We start from the raw sequence: 20,004 nt of genomic DNA on the forward strand, positions 1-20,004 counted from the left end.
GATGTACCCAAGGCAACATTCTAACTTGCCAGCCCCTTGTCCCAGCTCTGCTGACTGAGTCTACCTCACAATTTTCATTCTCTCACTGAATGTCAAAGCTAGGGGCCTCACAACTGGCCTGCTGTGCCACTAGCTTGCTGAGCTAGGACAGAGGGTCCTCAGCTGCTGATCTGTGCTGTGGCTAAGAGCCTTCTTCTGGCTTGCCCAGACACCATCTGTGCTGAGCTGCACTCCCTTTACCCAGGTGAGACAGACCTTTGCTGAAGACCTTCCAGATTATCTTAAGCCAAAAGATTGTTTCACTCCATCTTTTTGTAGGTTCAGCAATTCCAGAATCCATTTAGAAGCTTAAATTAACTTTGTTTCTGAAAGAAATTTGGGTGGGGGCAACTAGGTGGTGCAGTGGATAGAGCACCGGCCCTGAATTCAGGAGGACCTGAGTTCAAATCTGGCCTCAGACACTTAACACTTACTAGCTGTGTGACCCTGGCAAGTCACTTAACCCCAATTGCCTCACCAAAAAAAAAGAAAAGAAAAAAAATTTGGGAGAGCTCAGGCAACTTCCTGGATTCCCTCTGCCATCTTGGAACTGGATATCTGACTTTCTCTGGATGTCAGAGAAATATTTCCCCACTGCCAGTCCTAGAACCGAGAGTTCATGGCTCTATGAGGCTCTGACTTCACTCCTCAGTGTCTGCGGAAGGGAGTTCAGGACTTCCTCTACCCATCCCAGACCATGAGACTAGACTCCCTACCTGCTGCTCTCCAGGACCCACTAATCATAGTTACCTTTCTCACCCAACTTCAAGTTTCCCCATAACCACCCCACTAGTTTCACTCCTATGAAGAAATAAAGATTCCAAAAAGAACATGAGAAGGACTAAGGAAAAGAGGAAAGGAGGGGCAAAGTCCAGAGGAAGCAATATCTGCATGTTTTCCCTCATTCACTGAATTATGCATCCATCTATCTATTCATTCAGCAAATATTTATTAAGCTCCTATGAGTACAAAGAGATGAGAGGGGTACAAAAAGTAGATAAAATATGGTCTCTGCCTTCATTGAGCTTATAGTCTAGTAAGAAGATAACATAAACAGACATCTATGATATGTAATATTATGTGATAAGTTTATGCAAGGGCTACAAAATGGAGTGCTATATCCAGTGGGGAAGGTGGTTACTAACTGGAGGGATTAGGGAAGCTTCATGATGGAAATGGTCAATAAAGGATTGATAGTGAATTTAATAGGCAAAAAGGAGGAAGAAGGGAGGCCCTTCCAGGCATAAGGGATGGTCTAAACAGAGGCAAGAGGTATGAGAACAGAGTTCGTGTTTGGATAATAGAGGTTGTCCAGTTTGGCTAAAGTAAAGCATTTGTCAAAAGAATAACATGAATTAAGACTGGAAGGTAAACTGAGGCCAAGGAATATTAACATCATTGGGTTACAATAAGGAGCCATTAAAGACTGTTTTATTTGTGTTTTTCTTTTTTTTTCTTTTTCTTTTTCTTTTTTTTTTTTTAGTGAGGCAATTGGGGTTAAGTGACTTGCCCAGGGTCACACAGCTAGTAAGTGTTAAGTGTCTGAGGCCAGATTTGAACTCAGGTACTCCTGAATCCAGGGCCGGTGCTCTATCCACTGCGCCACCTAGCTGCCCCCTGTGTTTTTCTTTTTTCTCTTTTTTTGAGGCAATTAGGGTTAAGTGGCTTGCCCTATGTCGCACTGCTAAGTGTATGAATCTGGATTTGAACTCAGGTCCTCCTGACTCCAGCAACAGCACTCTTTCCACTGCGTCACCTAGGTGCCCTGCTGAAAACTTTTAAGCAGAAGAATGATATAGGGTCAGAGAGAAGAGACCTCAAAAGCTATCAAGTCTATCCCCCTCATTTTACAGATGAGGAAATAGAGGAACAGAAAGGTTAAGATCTTGTCCAGTGTTAAGGGCTAAAATTCTAGCTATTCTGTCTAAAATATCTAATGAGTGGTCGCCAATAAATTATAAGCTTCAGCAAGGGTTAGGCTTTTAAGCATTTATTAAGAAGAATAAGAATTTGGTAAAGAGAGAAGAAAAGGCCTAGATTCCTATCTATTAAAGGGAGAGCACATTTCTAGCTCCGCTCTCCACCAGAGTCCAAAGGAAAGAGTGTGAGACAGAGCGCCAGTCTCTTCCTTCCTCCTCCCACTAGCCAACATCACTTCCTGACGCCAAAGAAGAGACTCCTGGTCTTGCCCTCAAAGACCTTCGCTTCATGGGCGGAATTCTTCTACAGTAAGTCTCCAGCAGGTGGCGTCGTTCTAGTCGTTACACCAGGGTCTCAGAGCCAAAAAAATATCTGAGAGAGGATTTGCACCCAGGTCTTCTTGACTCCAAACCCAGTCAGTTCCCTAACCATTAGGCTTCCCGATTTCCTCACATATGGTCGCACGAGGAACAGAAGAAAGGGTAGAGAGCTTCCGCCATCAATACCTGTCTTGGGCAGAATAGAGTGGAGAAGGTAACCATGAATGTGCACTAAATGTTCCAACAAGAGTTCCTCTTCTCTTTTACACACGCACACCTCATCACCAGTCTCCTCCCCCTTCCCCGCCTGGTCCTTCTTACACTGCATTATTCATGTTGGCTACTAGGTGGCACTGCCATTCTATAAGGATGCAACATCTGGCCTCCTGTGCTGCATGACTGGCCCCATGGAACACTGTAGATATGCTCCTCTTCTGTACTTCTCCCCACTTCCCCACCTGTCTCCTATACACACATACACACCCCTGTCTTCTTTCTTTCCCGCCCACTTTGCTGACTTTTCAGACATTCCTCTCTTAACTCTGTGTCCAATCTCTTCCCCAATCCAATTCACCCCACATATCATTGGCAGACTGCTTTACCTGAGAGGTCTACAAATTATTCCCCTGCTCAAGAACAGATGTGACTCCCTATTGCCCATGGTATAAACTACTTTGATGCTACCTGCTTGATCTAAGTTCATATAGTATTTAAGACTTTCCATACATTAGCCTGGCATTTCATCACATACTTTTGGTTAATGCTAATTAATTAATTAATTAAGTTAATTGTGGTTTTTATCCACCCAATGATTCTGTAAACTCCCTGAGTACAGGGGTTGCACCTTACACAATGTCATGTTGGTGATAAGGTATTAGGGAAAGAACATCAAACAAAGGGTAAGAAGATCTACTTTACCACTTATTAGTTTACCCCTGGTCCTGGCAAGTCACTTAATTTGAGTCTCAATTTCCTTCCCCTTAGAATGGGAATAATTTACATTAGCTATGTGAGATTTAAAATTGGATATTAGATCATAAATCTCCCCTACTTAACCTTTCCCTTAATTTATCTCCCAGACTAGGTAGAAGCTTTTGGTTTTCTAGATAGACCTTTTCTTGTTATGGTAGTCACAAGGTGATGTTGATTAGAAGGATAGGAAAGTAGAAACACAATACAAATCATCTTAAATCTAAGCTTAGTCTATATTCCTTATAAAAAACTCACCAAAACCAAAGGCCACCTTTGGAGAGAGAGAGACCATCTGTGCAACGCAGTCAGGAGACCAGCAGAGCAGGAAAAAGCCCCACTTCCGTTCTCTCCTTGCCTTTTCAGCTCACACCCCGGAAGTTGAGTGCATAGCAGGCAGTCTGACATGCACAGCAGGCGGACTGTTGGTCTCCTCCCCAAAAGGGTGGTCCTTAAAAAAAAACTGGCGTCTTTCAGTTATCCTAACCAACTGTTAAAAAACTTTCATATTTTTTTTTTTACCACAGCTATATTACAAGATTGTTGTGAAATTGAATGAAATCATTGATATATATAAACATTTTATAACCAAAAAGAATTATATAAGTGTATATTATTACTGTTATTATTAGGGTAGGAGTTTAACAATTACAGTTATCTGTTCCACACTGAGGTGTTATGGGCATGGTCCCCCACAACCACCACCCTTCCCCACAACCTGGAAAATCCTTCTAAAAATTTTTTGCCCTCCCTTCATATCAGAGAATAAGTCTGATTTTTTTTTCTTTTTTCTTTTATGGGGTACTTACAGTATTTCATTATAAAATTTGGGTTAAGTATTTGGTCATAGGCTCCATGTCATCTGTTGACCTTTGAGTGTCAGCTGTGGCTTTTGCAAAACTCGCCACCCCCAATCTCATATATCAGAGATATATCAAAACCACGATGGGAAAAGTCAAGATGTGGAAGGGATAACTGTACTTTGCCTCAAATATTTTTCAGTACCTGTTTCATAGAAGCCACTGTGGTAGGAGATAATACAAAAATCAAAATGGCATAGCCCCTGTACTCAAGGACCTTACTGTCTTCCTGGTGGGAGGTGGAAGAACAGAACTTTACATAAATAAAGGCGAGCAAAATTCAAGATAGACTGTGAGAGAGCAAAGGAAAGCTCCAGCCAAAGAGTTTTGGGAAAATCTGAAGACACGGGTTCACCTTCAGCTGGAGTGGGGTGAGGGGAAGGAGAGACAAGAATCAAGGAAGGCTTCATGGAGGAAGTTGCACTTGAGTGGTATCTTAAAGAAAGGTGATTTCAAGGAGTAGAGATGAAGAAAGAGCACATTCTGAAAATGGGGTATGGAATGCACCAATACATGAAGTCAGGAGAGGGGAGGGTTGTGATCATAAAAAACCAATAGTCTGACTTTTTTCTAGAACATATCATGCTACAATGTGACTAATGCAGAAATATGTTTAATGTGAGTGCACATATATAACCTATATCAAATTGCTTTCTGTCTTTGGGAGGAGGAAAGGAAGGGAAGGAGGAAGAAAAATTTGGAACTCAAAATCTTAAAAAAGCAAATGTTGAGGGGGCAGCTAGGTGGCATGGTGAATAAAGCACCAGCCCTGGATTCAGGAGAACCTGAGTTCAAATCCAGTGTAACTGTAGGAAAGAAAAGCCACATGTCTTGCCCTCAGGAAACACCTCACGTTTCTTGAAGAAACAAAGGGGGGACTATAATAATTAGAATGATACCACCTGCTGGAGACTTACTGTAGGAAAGCTTTGCCATGAGGAGAAGGCGCCTGAGGGCAAGACATGTGCCTTTTTTTGGCATCAGGAAGTGATGTCTGCTTGTGGGAGAAGAGGGGGGCGAGGCTGGTGCTCTTGCTCTCTTTTTCATGAGGACTCTGGTGGAGAGCGGAACTAAAGATGTACTCTCCCTTTGATAGATAGATGAATCTAGGCCTTTCTCTCTCTCTTTGCCAAATTCTTATTCTCCTTAATAAATGCCTAAAAGTCTAAACTCTTGCTAAAGTTTATAATTTATTGGCCACCACTCATCAGATATTTTAGACAGACTAGCTAGAATTTTAGCCCCTTACACCAGCCTTAGACACTTGACACTAACTGTTTGACCCTGGGCAAGTCACTGAACCCTCAGTGCCCTGGGAAAAAAAAAGCAAATGTTTAAAACTATCTTTACATGTAACTGGAAAAAATAAAATATTATTAAGATTGAAATGAAAAGAGCATACAATGCTAGAAAGTGAGTCATGTAAAGTTAGAGTAAGAAGACAAAGTGGAGAAGGTATTGCACCTACTGGAGACTTGGGTTCAAATCCCACCTCAGAAACTTAAAAGTTGTGTGACTCTGAGTAAGTCACTTAGCCTCAGTGCCTCAGTTTCCTTATCAGTAAGATGAAGGTATTATGGATAATATGGAAATATTCTTGCATGACTTCACATTGCATAATGTTATATCATATTGCTTGCCTTCTCAATGAATAGGGGAGGGACTGAAGGAGGGAGAGAATTTGAAACTCAAAATGAAAAATATAAAAAAAAATTTTTTTAATGGTGTTAAATTTGTTAACCTCTAAAGTCCCTTTCAGTTTGAAAATCTATGATCCCATAAAGATGTTGGAGCCAGATTATAGAGACGTTTTAAATGGCAGCCTGAGGAGCTTGGTAGTTTATCCCACCAAAGAATATTAAGCAGATTAATTAGAGGGGGAGAGACTGAAGGCTCTTAGGGAATTGAATGACTTTTAGCCACAGGTGAGGAGAAGAGGGTATGAGGGAGCAAACTCAACCGCTCTCATCCACCTAATCAGGAAGAGCCCCTCCCAAAAATGTGAACTGATCCACTATTTCCTTCTATCTCATCTATTCCCATAAGACCCATCAGCTGGCAAGAAAAGAACCATATTTTGGCCCTCTATATTTAGGGGGTTTTTTTTTGGGGGGGGGGTGTTTGTTCGTTTGTTTTGGTTGGGCAATGAGGTTAAGTGACTTGCCCCAAAGTCACACAGCTAGTAAGTATCAAGTGGTCTGAGGTCAATTTTGAACTCAAGGTCCTCCTGAATGCAGGGACGTTGCTTATCCACTGCGCCACCTAGCTGCCCCTGGCCCTCTATATTTAACTGTTTGGGACTACAATTATATCCCCTTCAAGTTTCAAATATCAGACTGCTGTAGTCCCATAACAATATTCAGTGATAACTCTTGCTTGTTACTGTCATTCATTTTTTAGATTATATTAGAATTGTATTTCAAATATGAAGGAGAAGCCTCAGTTTCCTTATCTGTCAAGTGGAAATAACAACAATACCTAGCTCACAGAGTAGTCGTGAGTCTAATGAAATCATGTATGTAAAACACCTTACAAATTTTAAATCACTATGTAAGGATAGGGACAGGACCCATGCTACTACACAAAGAAAGTCCTTTAGCACCTTCTCTACAACTTGTAATTTTACAGGATTGTCTGAAGGCACTGAGAAGTTAAGGGATTTGTCCAGGATCATACAGCAAATATATGTCAGAGACAGAATATGAACCCAAGGTCTTTCTGACTCTGAGTTCAGCTCTCATTTAATAGACAGATTTTTTAAAAAGCCATATGATTCTCACACAAATGTATAATACAATCATATGTTTAAAACTTTTTTGGTGTTGACATATTGTTGGCTCAACTCAGGCAGATTTCTCCCATACAAGGACCTTTTGATTAGATTCCTAGATCTTAGTCATTTCATAGACTTCATCTAGTGGCAAAGTACTTTCAGTTACATTAACAGATACAATTGTGTGTATCTATTATCAGGCTTCATTATAGCTTGGTGATGTCTGCTTTTTCCAAAAGTACCTTTAAAGATTTTTTTTTTTTAGTGTGGCAATGGGGGTTAAGTGACTTGCCCAGGGTCACACAGCTTGTAAGTGTTAAGTGTCTGAGGCCGGATTTGAACTCAGGTACTCCTGACTCCAGGGCCGGTGCTCTATCCACTGTGCCACGTAGCTGCCCCCAGGACAAACTGTTAAAAAAAAACCAAAAACAAAAAAGAGGTGGCTAGGTGGCGCAGTGGATAGAGCACCGGCCCTGGAGTCAGGAGTACCTAAGTTCAAATCCGGCCTCAGACACTAAACACTTACTAGCTGTGTGACCCTGGGCAAGTCACTTAACCCCCATTGCCACACTAAAACAAAACAAAAAAAACCAGTTTGTCCTCTGTTCTAAGAGCGTCTATCAATTCTTTTCATCCCATCCCTGATATATACTGGTTGTGTGATCCTGGACAAGTCCCCTAACTTTTCAGTGTCCCAGGAAATTCTTGTATATATGTAGACCAAGGGCAATATTATTTGATGCCAGGGCCATGGACACCTAATGGAAAGAAGATGTGGTCCAGGGCAAAGGCAGCCCATGGAGGCAGGGGGAGGAACTATACAAATGACCCTCTCTACAAGTCCAGTCTTAGCCTTTGTCTGCTCAGGCCTACAACATGAGAGCCCTAGGTAGGGGCCAAGGGATCATAGGATTTTTAGTTGAAAATGACCTTAGAGGACATTGGTCCAACCCTGTCATTTTATGGGTAATGAAGCCAGTGACTAGAGAGAAATTATTTGCCCATAGTCACACAGATAGTAAATGACTGAGTCAGAATTCTAACCCAGAACCTCTGATTTTCAAACCAGTGTTTTTCCTACTTTATAGCAGGAAGGGCAGCATGGACTAGCATGGTTAGCAGTATAGACCAAGAGTCAGAGAGGAGGTAAGTTCAAATACTACGTCAAACCCTTCTCATCTCATAGAATTAAGAGTCTAGAGAGTCCTTAGAAGTCATCTACCCTGGCCCCATCATTTTTTTTTTTTTTGGTGAGGCAATTGGGGTTGTGACTTGCCCAGAGTCACACAGCTAGTAAGTGTTAAGTGTCTGAGGCCGGATTTGAACTCAGGTCCTCCTGAATTCAGGGCCGGTGCTCTATCCACTGAGCCACCTAGCTGCCCTTGGCCCCATCATTTTACAGTGACCATGGGCATGTTATATAACTTTTCTAATCCTTAGGCTCTAAGACTTATCTATTAATTTATAGACCACAACTTTGGAAATCACAGAACTTTGACATGTAGCAGGAGCCCCAGGGAAGGCAAGATACTTACCCCTCACCCCCTAGATGACATGTTAAGTAACCTTGTCTAAATCTACAAAAGAGTCAGTCCAGTACAACTGCAAGGGACCTCTCTTGACATCATGGCTAATAAGAGAATCATTTTAGTGGTTAGGGGACAGGAGCTCTAGGCCCGGCTTCTCTTTTCACTGGTGCTATTTTCTTGATTGGTCATGTCCAACTCCTTGTGACCCCATTTGGGGTCTTCTTGGCAAAGATACTGGAGCACTTTGCCATTTCCTTCTCCAGCTCATTTTACAGAGGAGGAGACTGAGACTAACAGAGTTAAGTAACTGTGCTCAAGGTCACACAGCTATTAAGTGTCTGAGGTCAAATTCTAACTCAGGTCCTCCTGACTCCAGGGGCAGTGCTCTATCCAGCTGCCCTTGCCCCTTCCTCTAAATCCCACCTAAAAGGAAACTTTTCCCAATTCTTCTTAATCCTAGTTCCTTCCCTTTTTTACTTCCTACTTATCCTATATATAGCTTGTTTGTATAAACTTGTTTATTTGTTGTCTCCCCCATTAGATCGGAAGCCCTTTGAGGGCCAGCACTAAAGAGCAGAGACCACAATGAGCAGCATTTATTGTGTTGCTTCAATCAAGGTACAAGCTACAATACTTCCTTCCTTGGGAAATGGGAAACAATAATTCATTAACTCCAACAGACACAGAGAAAGAAGCCACCAGAATCACGGCCCTTCCCAGGAAAAATCAGCATCGTGACTTCCCACTCAGCCCTAGTTCCAAAAGAGAAATGTCATGAAGCCAGAAAATTCAATGCTTCCCCCTCCCCATGGCCAGCCATCTCCCCAGAGCAGCCACCTTAGCTGAACTCCCCTACTTCCTGGGCACTAGTTAAAGGCAGGCATAGAGACCCCACGGAAAGAAGCTCCAGGGTAGAAAAGCAATAGAAGAAAGGTGGTAAGGCTGAGTGGACCCAAGGAGTAGGAACATAAAAGTGTACATGACAGCATCCTGTACACCTCCACTACCTTGTCCCAGACCGAGGTCACTTCCTCCAGAAAGTCCTCCAAGTTTAGCCTGTCATTCTTCAGACTCAAGCTGAGGTCCTTGCCTCTTCTCAGCCAAGTGGTACAGAGGGACTTTCTGGAAGTGTTCCATTTGTCTGGCCTCCCTACAGTCATTTGTACAGGAGATGGAGGCTCCCAAATGGGGCAGATGGGGCAGCCCAAAAGTCCCTTGCTTTTATTCCACGCCTCCCCCCCTTATTTTTCATCCCTAGAAAGCACCAAAGCCACTTCCAAAGCAGGAATCCCATTCCCTTCATGGGGATGCTTTGAGTATCCCAGAGGGATGGGGTACTTCTCAAGAGCCCAAACTGCAGTGCAGGGGAGTCAGATGCTGAGGGAATCAGACCCTCCTGGCTAAGGAAAACACCTAGGGAGATGGCAAGGACTCTAGTGTAGCCACCCCAGGAAAGATCTTTAATCCCAGAGGTGGCTGAGAGTCTTTCACCTCTTCTCTCCTTCCTTCCCTCCATCTCCCTTAGAACAGGAAGAATTAAACCAAAGGCCAATAGGACAGGGGTTTCTAATTCCCACTGAGAACAAAGTTTCTGGGATAGTCCTGTCTGGAGCAACAAGGTCTCCTCTCACCAGCCCCCACCCTCCACCTGAACTTCCCCACTCATCCACAAGGCCTTTAGAAACCACCTTAGCTAGGACTTCCAGTATCAACTTGCAGTTTGCTTATTAGAGCAAATGAGACCTTAGACATAGATAGGTGTAGCACCAAAGTTGTATTCCAAAGCTCACCTAACACCCATGTCTAACCTAAGTGTCCAAGCTTAGGAATGAATCTACAATCCTGAAGACGACCCAACTCCCCAAATAAAACCATCCCTGGGCATGGTAGCTGGGCCCTAGTATCCAGACTGGTCCTTCATCTCATTACCTACCTCCTCTAACTTAAGGAATAGTGAGAAGAAATCTTTCCAACTTGAACCTACCAGTTCCCTTCCCCACGCCATCCCCCAAAGAACACAAAACAAGTTTGAAGTGCATCAATCAACTTTTAATGTCCAAGAGAGGAATGGAGGCAGAGCAAGGGGGATGAGGAAAGGGGGGGGGGGGGCAGCCACCCCTGCTCCCAAGAGAATAAAGACAAAAAAAGAGATGAACACAAACCAGACACTTCAATGGCCTTACAAGTCAAGGGGGTAAGGAAAAGGGAGACAACACAAACTCAAACATTTATTTAAAAAAAAAATCTAATATCCAAGCAATTTATCACAGACAGCACATCCTTCACTGCCCAGTTTATAATACAAGGAACATCCTATCACTGCCCAGTCCCCCCACCCCACCCCACCCCAATGCAGGTTTCCTCTAGCATTGTAAAGAAAGGTGGAAAGCACAGACTTGGGGGAAGGGTAGCCCATTCTGCCAGGACTTAAGCTTGAAAAAATGAGCTTTATTTCTCCCTAATTCCCTGACATCTACCCCGCCCCCATAACAGAATTTTGGACAAGACACAGGAAATCAGCAGTTCAAGGCATTAGCTTTCCCACTCTCACCTCAATCTCACCATTTTGCCCTCTTTAAGCTTCTACATTCCCCTAAACTGAAGCCCTCTCCCCTCCCCCATCAGGGTTCCCCCTATTTCCGTCATGACTTTCTCCCCCTCTTCATCTAGGCTGCAAGACAAGTTCCCATAGGAGTTCTCCCCAAATCACTCTCCATTTATTCACAAAAGCCACCAGCTCTGCTCCCCCATCCCTGAAACACTGTCACACACTCTGCTAGAGGCTCCCTATTTCATTGTCAAACCTTCTCTAGGCTACAACTGAGAACCAACTCCAAGGATGCCAGAGGCTAAGACTTCTCCAGTCAATACAACCGATCCTGGGCAGCCTTTTGTCAAGTCTCTGCAGGAGAGCAGCAGCGTCTCTTGCTCCAGGTAGTTGGAGAACTAAAGTGATACTGTGCCCAGATCACTCAGCTGCCCCACAATCCTCTTTATCTGTGCCCTTCTACAAACACAGACACACATACACACACACACACACACACACACTCTCTGTCTCAAAGACTCCTTCTCAAATATAGAAAAGAGGAAGGTTCAGACCCAATCAAAGTCACTGGAAATTCCCTGGCCCATCAGCTAATAGGGAGGTTAACCTAAGGGGACTCTTCCAAGGAAGTGGAGAAAAGAGTTTTTAATGAGTTGGACATAGCCAGGTTGGGGATATGGAATGAGAGAAAATGGAATAATCTTGCCCCTAGCATCCTCCCAATCTGAGCACCAGCAGGAAAAAAAATAGCCTAATGCACCAAATCCACAAAGACACACACACACATACACACCTCTTAGACACTCCCTTAAGCACTAAGAAGACAGCAAGACAAATCTCTGCCCCCCCACCCCACCCCACAACAAATAGTTCCCAGGGCCTCTCTAGAGGATTCTCACCCTCTGCCCAACTCACAATCCAAGAACACTTGGATTCATATTATGGGGGAACAAATCTCCCCTTTACTTGAGCCCTCCCCCTCATGCCAACCCTAACACATTATCCCCATCCCCCTAGTTTTCCTCAAGCCTTCCAAAGAAGGCATCCACCACTGGGAAGGATTAAGTTGAGCACTCCAAATCCTGAGGGGAGGGGGTTGCTTCTCCTTTTAAGCGTTTTTTTAGGGGGATGGGAGAATTTGTTGAGAGATATTTCCTAGTGCAATACAACCAAAGGGGGGGGGGGTTTGTTTTTTAAATTAAACAACAGAAAGCAGCCTTCTTCCCCAGGCAACTAAACAGAAGTAGGTTTTTTTTGTTTTTTTTTTTTACTGCAACATATACACATGAAGTCGAGTATACAATCCATGCAGTAGCACAGCCATTGGAGAGGAAATCCTGGTGCCAGCCTTCAGTGCATGTAACAGTCTCAGCTCCGCCTGCCACCACCGCTGCCCGCCTCCACCACCGCAGCCACCGCCGCCACTACGCCACCTAGCCGGACTTGAAGAGGAGGATTGCAACTTGACCCAAGTAAAAATAGATGAAGTGCTTTGTCTCATGTGTGACGTAGCTGCCAAAATTTCGGCCCACGATACAATGCCACGTGGGGTTATATTTCTTGTCAAATTCCTAAGAGGAAACAAGAGTTGGGGTGATGGTTAGGGAGGGTTGGGGGGGGGGGAGATCAGGGAAATCTCTCATCAGTCCTAGGGAGGTTTAGCTGGTACCTTACCTGACTCCCCCCTCCCCACCCCATGATGACTTCATCATCTCTTTGAGCTGTGGGAGCTCAGGTTCTAAGGCTAACTAGGTTCTTCCTCTGCCTTTCATTAATAATGAATCACACCACAGGCTAATTATTCCATCCCCTCTGGCCTTAGCCACTTTATAGGTAAGCTCTGGTCATCTTTCTCTCTCTACCCCAGCCCATTCAAATCCTTATTCCCCTCTGCTAATTTACATTTGGAGAAGGCCAAATAATCTCCCCAAGACACTAAAGCATGGCAGGCAATATACTTAAGCCTTTACTGCCTTCCAGGTCACTAAGTCATCATGGCCTCAAGTGATAAAGAGGGTCACTGTGACGTTTTGAGAGATGGAAGTGAGGAAAGGATTCCACAAATCCCAGGAGACATGTCTCTCACTAGGTTGTTTGGTTAAAGTCAACCCCTATAAATCAACAAATTCATCAGAATATAAATATTATATTCTAAGAAAATGTAAACTCTTTGAGAGTAGTCATGTTTTTGTTTTTGTCCTAACTCAGTATCTTACACATGGTGGACATATTAAGTCCTATGAATCAGGGACAGAAGACTAGGAAGTCACAGAAATTTAATGATAAAAATTCAAATTTGTCCCTTTCCCACGGGCTAAATTGAGAGGAAGACATGTAAGTAAGGTGGACAATCTTCTATCTCCCCAACCCAGCAGTTGTTTCAATTCTATAACTGTCCTTCAGAAGCAGCTCTAGGACACCCTGGGGATGAGGTGGGGGTAGGGGTCAGGTCTTTACAACAAAACTCAGAACTCTACTCAAGTGACCCATATGAAGTAGATAGACAGCCTCTAGTTCAATCAACTACATTTAAGAGGCAGTAATTTAACAAAGGGAGATAATTAGGTGGTACAGGTGCTGCATGTGGAGGAAGACCAGAGTTCAAATCCAGCCTCAGACAATATATTAGTGTTGTGACCCTAAGAAGGTCACCTTAACCTCAATCAGCCTCAGTTTCCACCTCTTTGACAGTTCTTTTGAGGATCAAATAAGATAACCTTTGTAAAGAGCATTGTGAAAAGTAACGTAAATATTAAGTATTCTCACTGTTATTCTATAAAGAATACTGGAATGAGGACCCCCTGGAGATCTGAATACTGGTCCCAAATCTGCCACTAACAAAGAAGCCCTGAGGGAAATAATTTCTCTTCTCTGGGTCTCAGTTTCCTCACCTATGAAATTCAGGGGCTGGATAGATGATTACCCTGTCCAAGCTGGAAGGAACTTTAGGGGATCATCTGGTTCAAGCTTCTCATTTTACAAGAGGAAGAAACTGAGCCTTAGAGGTCAAACACCATGACCAAAGTCACACTGCAAATTGTGACTGGGCCATGAGATCAGAGCCCAAATCTCCCCCACATCCAAGCCAGCAGCTTTTCCAGCAGATCTAGAATCGGTCTCCAATGTCCCTGAATGTACTGAAATGCCCTCATTCTAAGAGGTCACCCATTCCCAGATGGCACTGGGCCACCATTTCCCAACTGAGATGTGATATTCTGATCAGAACCTCCACAAAGCATTCCTCCCACCCCCATCAACTTCTATCATAATTTGAGAGGTTATGTTTTCACTTTAGACTTTTTGGCAATTGACCACAGGATCCCAATATGTACTTCCTCAGTCAAGCACTTAATGATCTGCAAAACACACACATGAAGACACTTTGAAGGAAATCCTATGATTTGTATTCCAAATACAAAACAAAAAGTGGTAACAAATAGTATAACTTCCCCGACTCTGAAGAGCAAGAGTGTGAGGAAGACCAAAGGACTTAGAACCAGAGGTACTAGTTCTGGCTTTGTTACCCAATACCTAATAATCCATTTGTAAAAGGGAAAATCCCTCCTTGGTTTATCTGCGATGTAAATTCTCATTCAAGGGAAATGTAAGAAGAAAACAGGCCTTGGATTCAGGAACCCGTGATTTCAAGTCCCATCTCTGTGACCCTGGGTCAAATTATGTTGGTCCTTACTAATCAGCATTGATGTGATGATGTTTTGTTTTTCAATCATGCTTGACTCTTCAAGACACCATTTGGAGTTTTCTTGGCAAAGATGCTGGAGCAGTTTGCCATTTCCTTCTCCAGCTCATTTTACAGATGAGTAAACTGAGACCAACAGAGTTAAGTGACTTCCCCAGAGTCACACTGCTAGGAAGTATCTGAGACCAGATTTCAACTGGGGTAGATGAGTCTTACTGACGACTCTAGACCTAGCACTCTATGAACTTTACCACCTAGCTGCCCCACTCATCTGCATTAGGAGATTAGGAGATTAATTTATAGTAGTGAAATCACAGGTTTGGTGTCATTCCTGCCCACCCCCCACCTCCCCAATCCCCAATCCTATACATGGCTCTCTCTAAACAGGAAGGACATATATATGAATGAATATTGCTGAGCTGTCTGGTACTCTCGTCCTCAAGCTGTTGGGTCCAGCCACCCCATTCCTCAGCTCAGCCCCCTTGCCATGCTGTACCTTCTTGATATAGGCAGCGATGTCTTTCTCTATGTTGTACTTCTCCATAGCCTGCGTTGCACAGTCAACCGCATCCTGCTGCATGTCCTCAGACATGTCTGCGTTCTTGATCACTGCCTTCCGGTCAGACATGGCGGCACTATAGCAAAAACACATGTGGCGGTCAGTCTGGCTTCTCACTCCATAATGGCTCTGGGGGTTCGAGGGCCCAGTGGGTGCAGAGCCTCATGCTAGATACTCTCAGGACTGGAGAAAATGGTAGCCCTCCATTGATGAGGGCTTATAAAGTTCTCCCAAACTCAAGTAGCTGATTAGAGATGCTAACCAATGCAGGGGAGGAAAGGACTTTATAAGTCTGGTCTATCAGCAAATACAAAAGAAATTAATGTAATGAATATAAACTCTCCTGACTCTGGAAAGCAAGAAGCAACTGAGCATGGGAGAAGAACAAAGGATTCAGAAGCAGAAATGGGTTCTAGTCCTGGCTCTGTCACTGCCTGAGTAACAATGGACAATTGACCTGCTCACCTCTCTGGGACTCTAAGTCATATGGTTCCTATTTTGGAGGGCAAGAGGCTTAGAGAACTCAGATTCAGGACTTATGTACTAGCCTCCCACTCAGACCACATTGTACTTTCAATTATACTTTGACTCTCTCCTCCACCTTCCCCAGCAGAGGGTGTGTCCCAGTCCAGCATGGTCCATCGGTTTAATGCCTTAGTCTCAACTCCACCACTGATTTCCCATATGACTTTGGACAAGTCTGTGTCTCTGAGCTTCCATTTCTACATCCACCAAGGGGGTCTAAAGTGACAATCCTCCTCTCCTCCCCTCACAGGCACACTAAAACACTGTTTCAATAAAAACCTAAGTGGAAAAAACATACTGGTAAATATATAGATGATCTGTGATGCTTCTGACGTGGATAGCACTTTTATAGGTGGCACATCAATAGGAAAAACTATTATTTTAATGTTCCTTGCTCCCCATCCCTGTCAAAAAAATCTCTGGTAGCATTGTAGAGCAGACCCATAGTCTACCCCTTACTCAGACATAAAAGAGAAACCAGCAGAGGGCACTCAGTCTTGTTTGCCTATGGAATAACAGTATAAGGAGTAGAAAGGATATTCAGGTGAACTCCAACCCCTTCCCCCTTTGCCCCACCTTCCACCCTTACCCCCAAATATTACACCTTAACACCAAGCCATGGAGAACCTACCCCTGGAACTCCTGCCCCTCCTCCTACTCCCATGGACTGACATGATGGGTATGGGTGGTTTCTCATCCTATCCTCATTTTACCTTGGACATTCAGATAACACCAGAACACTGAGAACTATACTGGTCTTCTCAAAATCAGAAGACAGAAAGTTCAGTGACCTCTGGGCAGGGTCCCAGACCACCTTAGTCTCTATCTTGCTCTCAAATGTGGAGGATCAGGAAACCAGAGGCTTTCGGTGGCCTATCTCCTGCCTACCCCCCCTACCCACCCTCCTGACCCAGAGAATGCCAGGATTTGCCTATACCAAACAATTCCTCAGTTGGTACTGTAAAAAAAGATACAGTTGCTACAACTTCAGCTGTAGTGAATGATACCAAAGCATCTGAAGTAGAGCACTTCTACCTGGAAGTGAGGTGACTCACTTTGCTATAGGAGTTCAAAGGGCAGGCCCCCACCCCAAGAAGTTAGCAGTGCCAGGGAGGCAAACCTAGTTGGAAGAAAGGGCCAGGAGACAAGGCTTCCCTCCATTCTGATGCTGGCTGTCTCAGAACAACACAGAACATTCTTTTCTTCCTCCCATACAAACCCTGCCAGGCCTGCCTGTTCATCCCATCCCCATCATGACCTTGGGCAAATCACTGGGACTCCCTTTATCTCTTTTCCACCTGCCCATTTGCCAGATCAGCTAGGTACATAAAATACTGTGTAACCATAAGTATTCTAAAGAAAGGGAAGTGCCTATTATCTTCATCTTTCCTGATTCACAGGAAAGATATCAGGGAGGAAGATAAGGAAAGCACTTGGGAATAAGATTTGGATTTAAACCTCATTAGTATTGCCTGGTAGTCTTTCTGCTGCTCATTCTAAATTTATTTATTCAGAGTTACTATAATGAGGAGAGACTGTTGACAAAGCCTAAAAGAGGAGGGTGAAAGAAAGGGTTGGGGGTGGCCCCAAGAAACACAAGTACAAATTTAGCTCTTTTATCTAGCAATTTCACCTGTTCCTCAGCCTCATCCCCAAAGTCCAAAGGAACAACTTTGTTACAGTAATTAAAACCCAGCCTACTCTCCAGAAAAGAGCCAGACAGTTATATAATGTCAGTCTTGTGACTACAATGCTACAATTATTCCCCCTCCCTCCCCCCCCCCGTTGCCCCCTCCCCACCCATGCCAGTCCAGTCCAACGTGCCCAGGGAAGGAGAGAAAAGCCGTCAAGGCTTACTACCTCTATCCATGGGAGAAAGACCCTGTTCTCAAAATGGAAAAAGGAATAGAGAGGACTCCAGAGTAAACTAGGAAGAGTCCAGTCATTAGATACTTTTTTAGAGAACTGAATAGGGGCAAGGACTGCAAGCCAATTCCCCTTAACCCTCACCCTCCATTTTGCATCAGGTAGAAATGTAATTTGAAGAGACTGTCAGAGCTTCCCAGATCCCTCAATAACATCTACTTTTCCCTTCCTAACCTCTAGGAGCCTCCCTCCCCCCACTCCCTGTGCGGGCTGGGGAGCTGGTCCCTTTCCCTACTCTCCCTTTCTTCCCTAGGGAATTGATCTCCAAAAGGGGATCGCCGAAGGGCAAGTGAGGTTCAGAAATAAAAACGAAAATCCTCCCTTCCCTCCAGCCTGTCGGCACGCATCCCTCCTCCTTCCCCCTCATACAAAACCTGCCAGGTCTGCAGGGCCTGGTCCACAGAGCCTCTCTCACCCCACCCCCATCGGCCTGGAGCTGCGCCGGGAGTGACTGGGCGTCCTCTCTGCAGGAAGGACACCCCGGAGGGGGGCAGCATCGGGAGCAGCGTCACGCCCGGTGCCCTCTCCACCCCATCCCCCTCCTCCCTCCTTTCCAGGGCCCCCAAACACTGGAGAATGAGAATCCTACTGGGGTAGGCGGGGAAACACCTCTGCAGTCTGGTGCCCCCGTGGGACAAGTCTAAAGGAGGATCCAAAGGCTGAAAGATCGTTCCCCGCCTAGGGCAGAGACAGGGGCTGCCTACGAGTAGTCCGAGGCTAAGGGAGGTCTAAAGCGGTTCTGAACCCAGGGAAGTCGAAATCCCAAACCACCTCTCACCAGAAGGAGGCTGGGGCTGCCTGCTTGGAGCAATCCAAAGCTAAAGTGGGGGGGAAGGGGGGGAGGCGGGCTACCCGAGGCCATCGGAATCCCACCCTCTAGTCCCCGCCAGGCAGAGCCTGTAGCAATCCAAGACGAAGGGAGGGTCTAAAGGGGGCCAAACCCAAGAAGGGAGGATTACCCCTCCACCGACGGGGTAGAGGTTGGGGCTGCCTCGGAACAGGCCAAGGCTGAGGAAGAAGGGGCGCAGGGTTGCGAGCTGCCACTGAGCAGATACTACCCCTCCACGGGGAGAGTCGAGCAATACGGGGCTGGAGTCCAAACTTGCTCCAGGTCTTGAGAGCAGCAGGCAAGGCCTCAGATCCCTCCTTCCAACCCCAGCCCCTTTCCATCCCCCCCCCCCCCCCGCTCCTTGCTGGATAATAAAGGTGGGGCTTGGAGGCATTGTGGGAAGCAACAGCAGGAGCCGCAGAGGGCAAAGAAGCTAGGCAGCCTCCAAACTGGCCCAAGGAGTCATCTAGGGCCCCTGGAGGTGGAGGAGGTGGAGGAGGTGGGGGAGGTGGGGGAGGAGGAGCGCAGAGGAGACTAAGGCCAGAGGTGTCCAGCGCCCCGTCCCTTACCCTGAGGCCACCACTGTCCTTCTCCTCCCCTCCCACCTCCACCCGGCACCCCAAGCAGCCAGCTTCAAGTCCCTACCCACCAGGCCGCCAGTTTGGATCGGTTCCCTCCCCCAGGTCTCCCTCGACAGCCCCCTCCCCCATGCACGCACCCCGCCAAGCACACGCTCCCCCACACACACACACTTCCCTGACACATCCCCTGCCCCAGTCGCTCACCTTCACAGTGACAAGTCCTCGCACGCAGCCCCCTCCAGGGAGCAAAAAGCAAAGGTGGTTGGCAAGGGAGACGACGCGGGGGAGGGGGGCGGGGGTGGGGGGAGGGGGACGGGGGCGGTGTCCCCTTGGCTGCTCCTGCAGCTGCAGCCGCCGCAGGTCGCTCAGCTCCAGTGCCCCGCGGCCCCGGCCCCGGCCCCGTGCGCACAGTCCTTACTTCCTAGCTTTCTTCCTTCTCTCCCTCCCGCGCCCGCTCTCGCTCCCTCTTTCTCTCCCGGTGGGTAGGTTGCTCCCACGCGAGCACAGCCTCCCTCAGCTCTTCTCTGCTCTGCTGCTGAGCCCCGGCTGGCGCTCGGCCCCCCCTGAAATAGAGCCCCGCCCCTGCCCCCCGCCCCTCCCCACGCGCCGTCGCCGAGCTTCTCCATTGGCTGCGCCAGCCCGGCCCCGCACTGCGGGCTTCTCCCCGCGCCGCTCTCGCCCCACATCTTGTTTCCTCCCACAATGCCCCTGGGCAGAAGGAGGGATTGCGATGGGGAGGGCTGGTTTAAGGAGGGGCTGGGGGTGGGGAACGATAGACACCTTATAGAGGGGGAAGGTGGAAAGAGCAGACGGTCTTTGACCATTTAGAAAGAGAGGCAGAAAACCTATGGAGAGGATGGATGGAGGTACCAGACCTGTTAAGAAATAAGCCCTAGCCCAGCCCTAGAGAGAAACGGATTGGACAC

The 20,004-nt window shown here is 46.0% G+C and overlaps 1 protein-coding gene across 4 annotated transcripts; it reads right to left on the bottom strand.

Moving 5' to 3' along the window:
• Positions 1–10,431: 10,431 nt before the first annotated feature.
• On the bottom strand, positions 10,432–19,648 carry DYNLL2 (dynein light chain LC8-type 2). 4 transcript variants are annotated; one of them, XM_044002882.1, is made up of 3 exons: positions 19,283–19,648; positions 15,155–15,293; positions 10,432–12,529 (listed from the first exon to the last, which is right to left on the bottom strand). In XM_044002882.1, exons 2-3 carry the CDS (start codon positions 15,284–15,286, stop codon positions 12,392–12,394), a joined length of 270 nt encoding a protein of 89 aa, XP_043858817.1. In that variant the 5' UTR covers positions 15,287–15,293; positions 19,283–19,648; the 3' UTR covers positions 10,432–12,391. The 4 variants fall into 4 exon arrangements, with proteins under 4 accessions (XP_043858817.1, XP_043858819.1, XP_043858820.1 ...); XM_044002884.1 differs by having other exon boundaries at positions 19,497–19,643; XM_044002885.1 differs by lacking the exon at positions 19,283–19,648 and adding an exon at positions 18,043–18,157.
• Positions 19,649–20,004: the final 356 nt, after the last annotated feature.

Source organism: Dromiciops gliroides, chromosome 4 (genome assembly GCF_019393635.1).
Source record: "Dromiciops gliroides isolate mDroGli1 chromosome 4, mDroGli1.pri, whole genome shotgun sequence".
In the NCBI taxonomy this organism is placed as follows: Eukaryota; Metazoa; Chordata; class Mammalia; order Microbiotheria; family Microbiotheriidae; genus Dromiciops; species Dromiciops gliroides.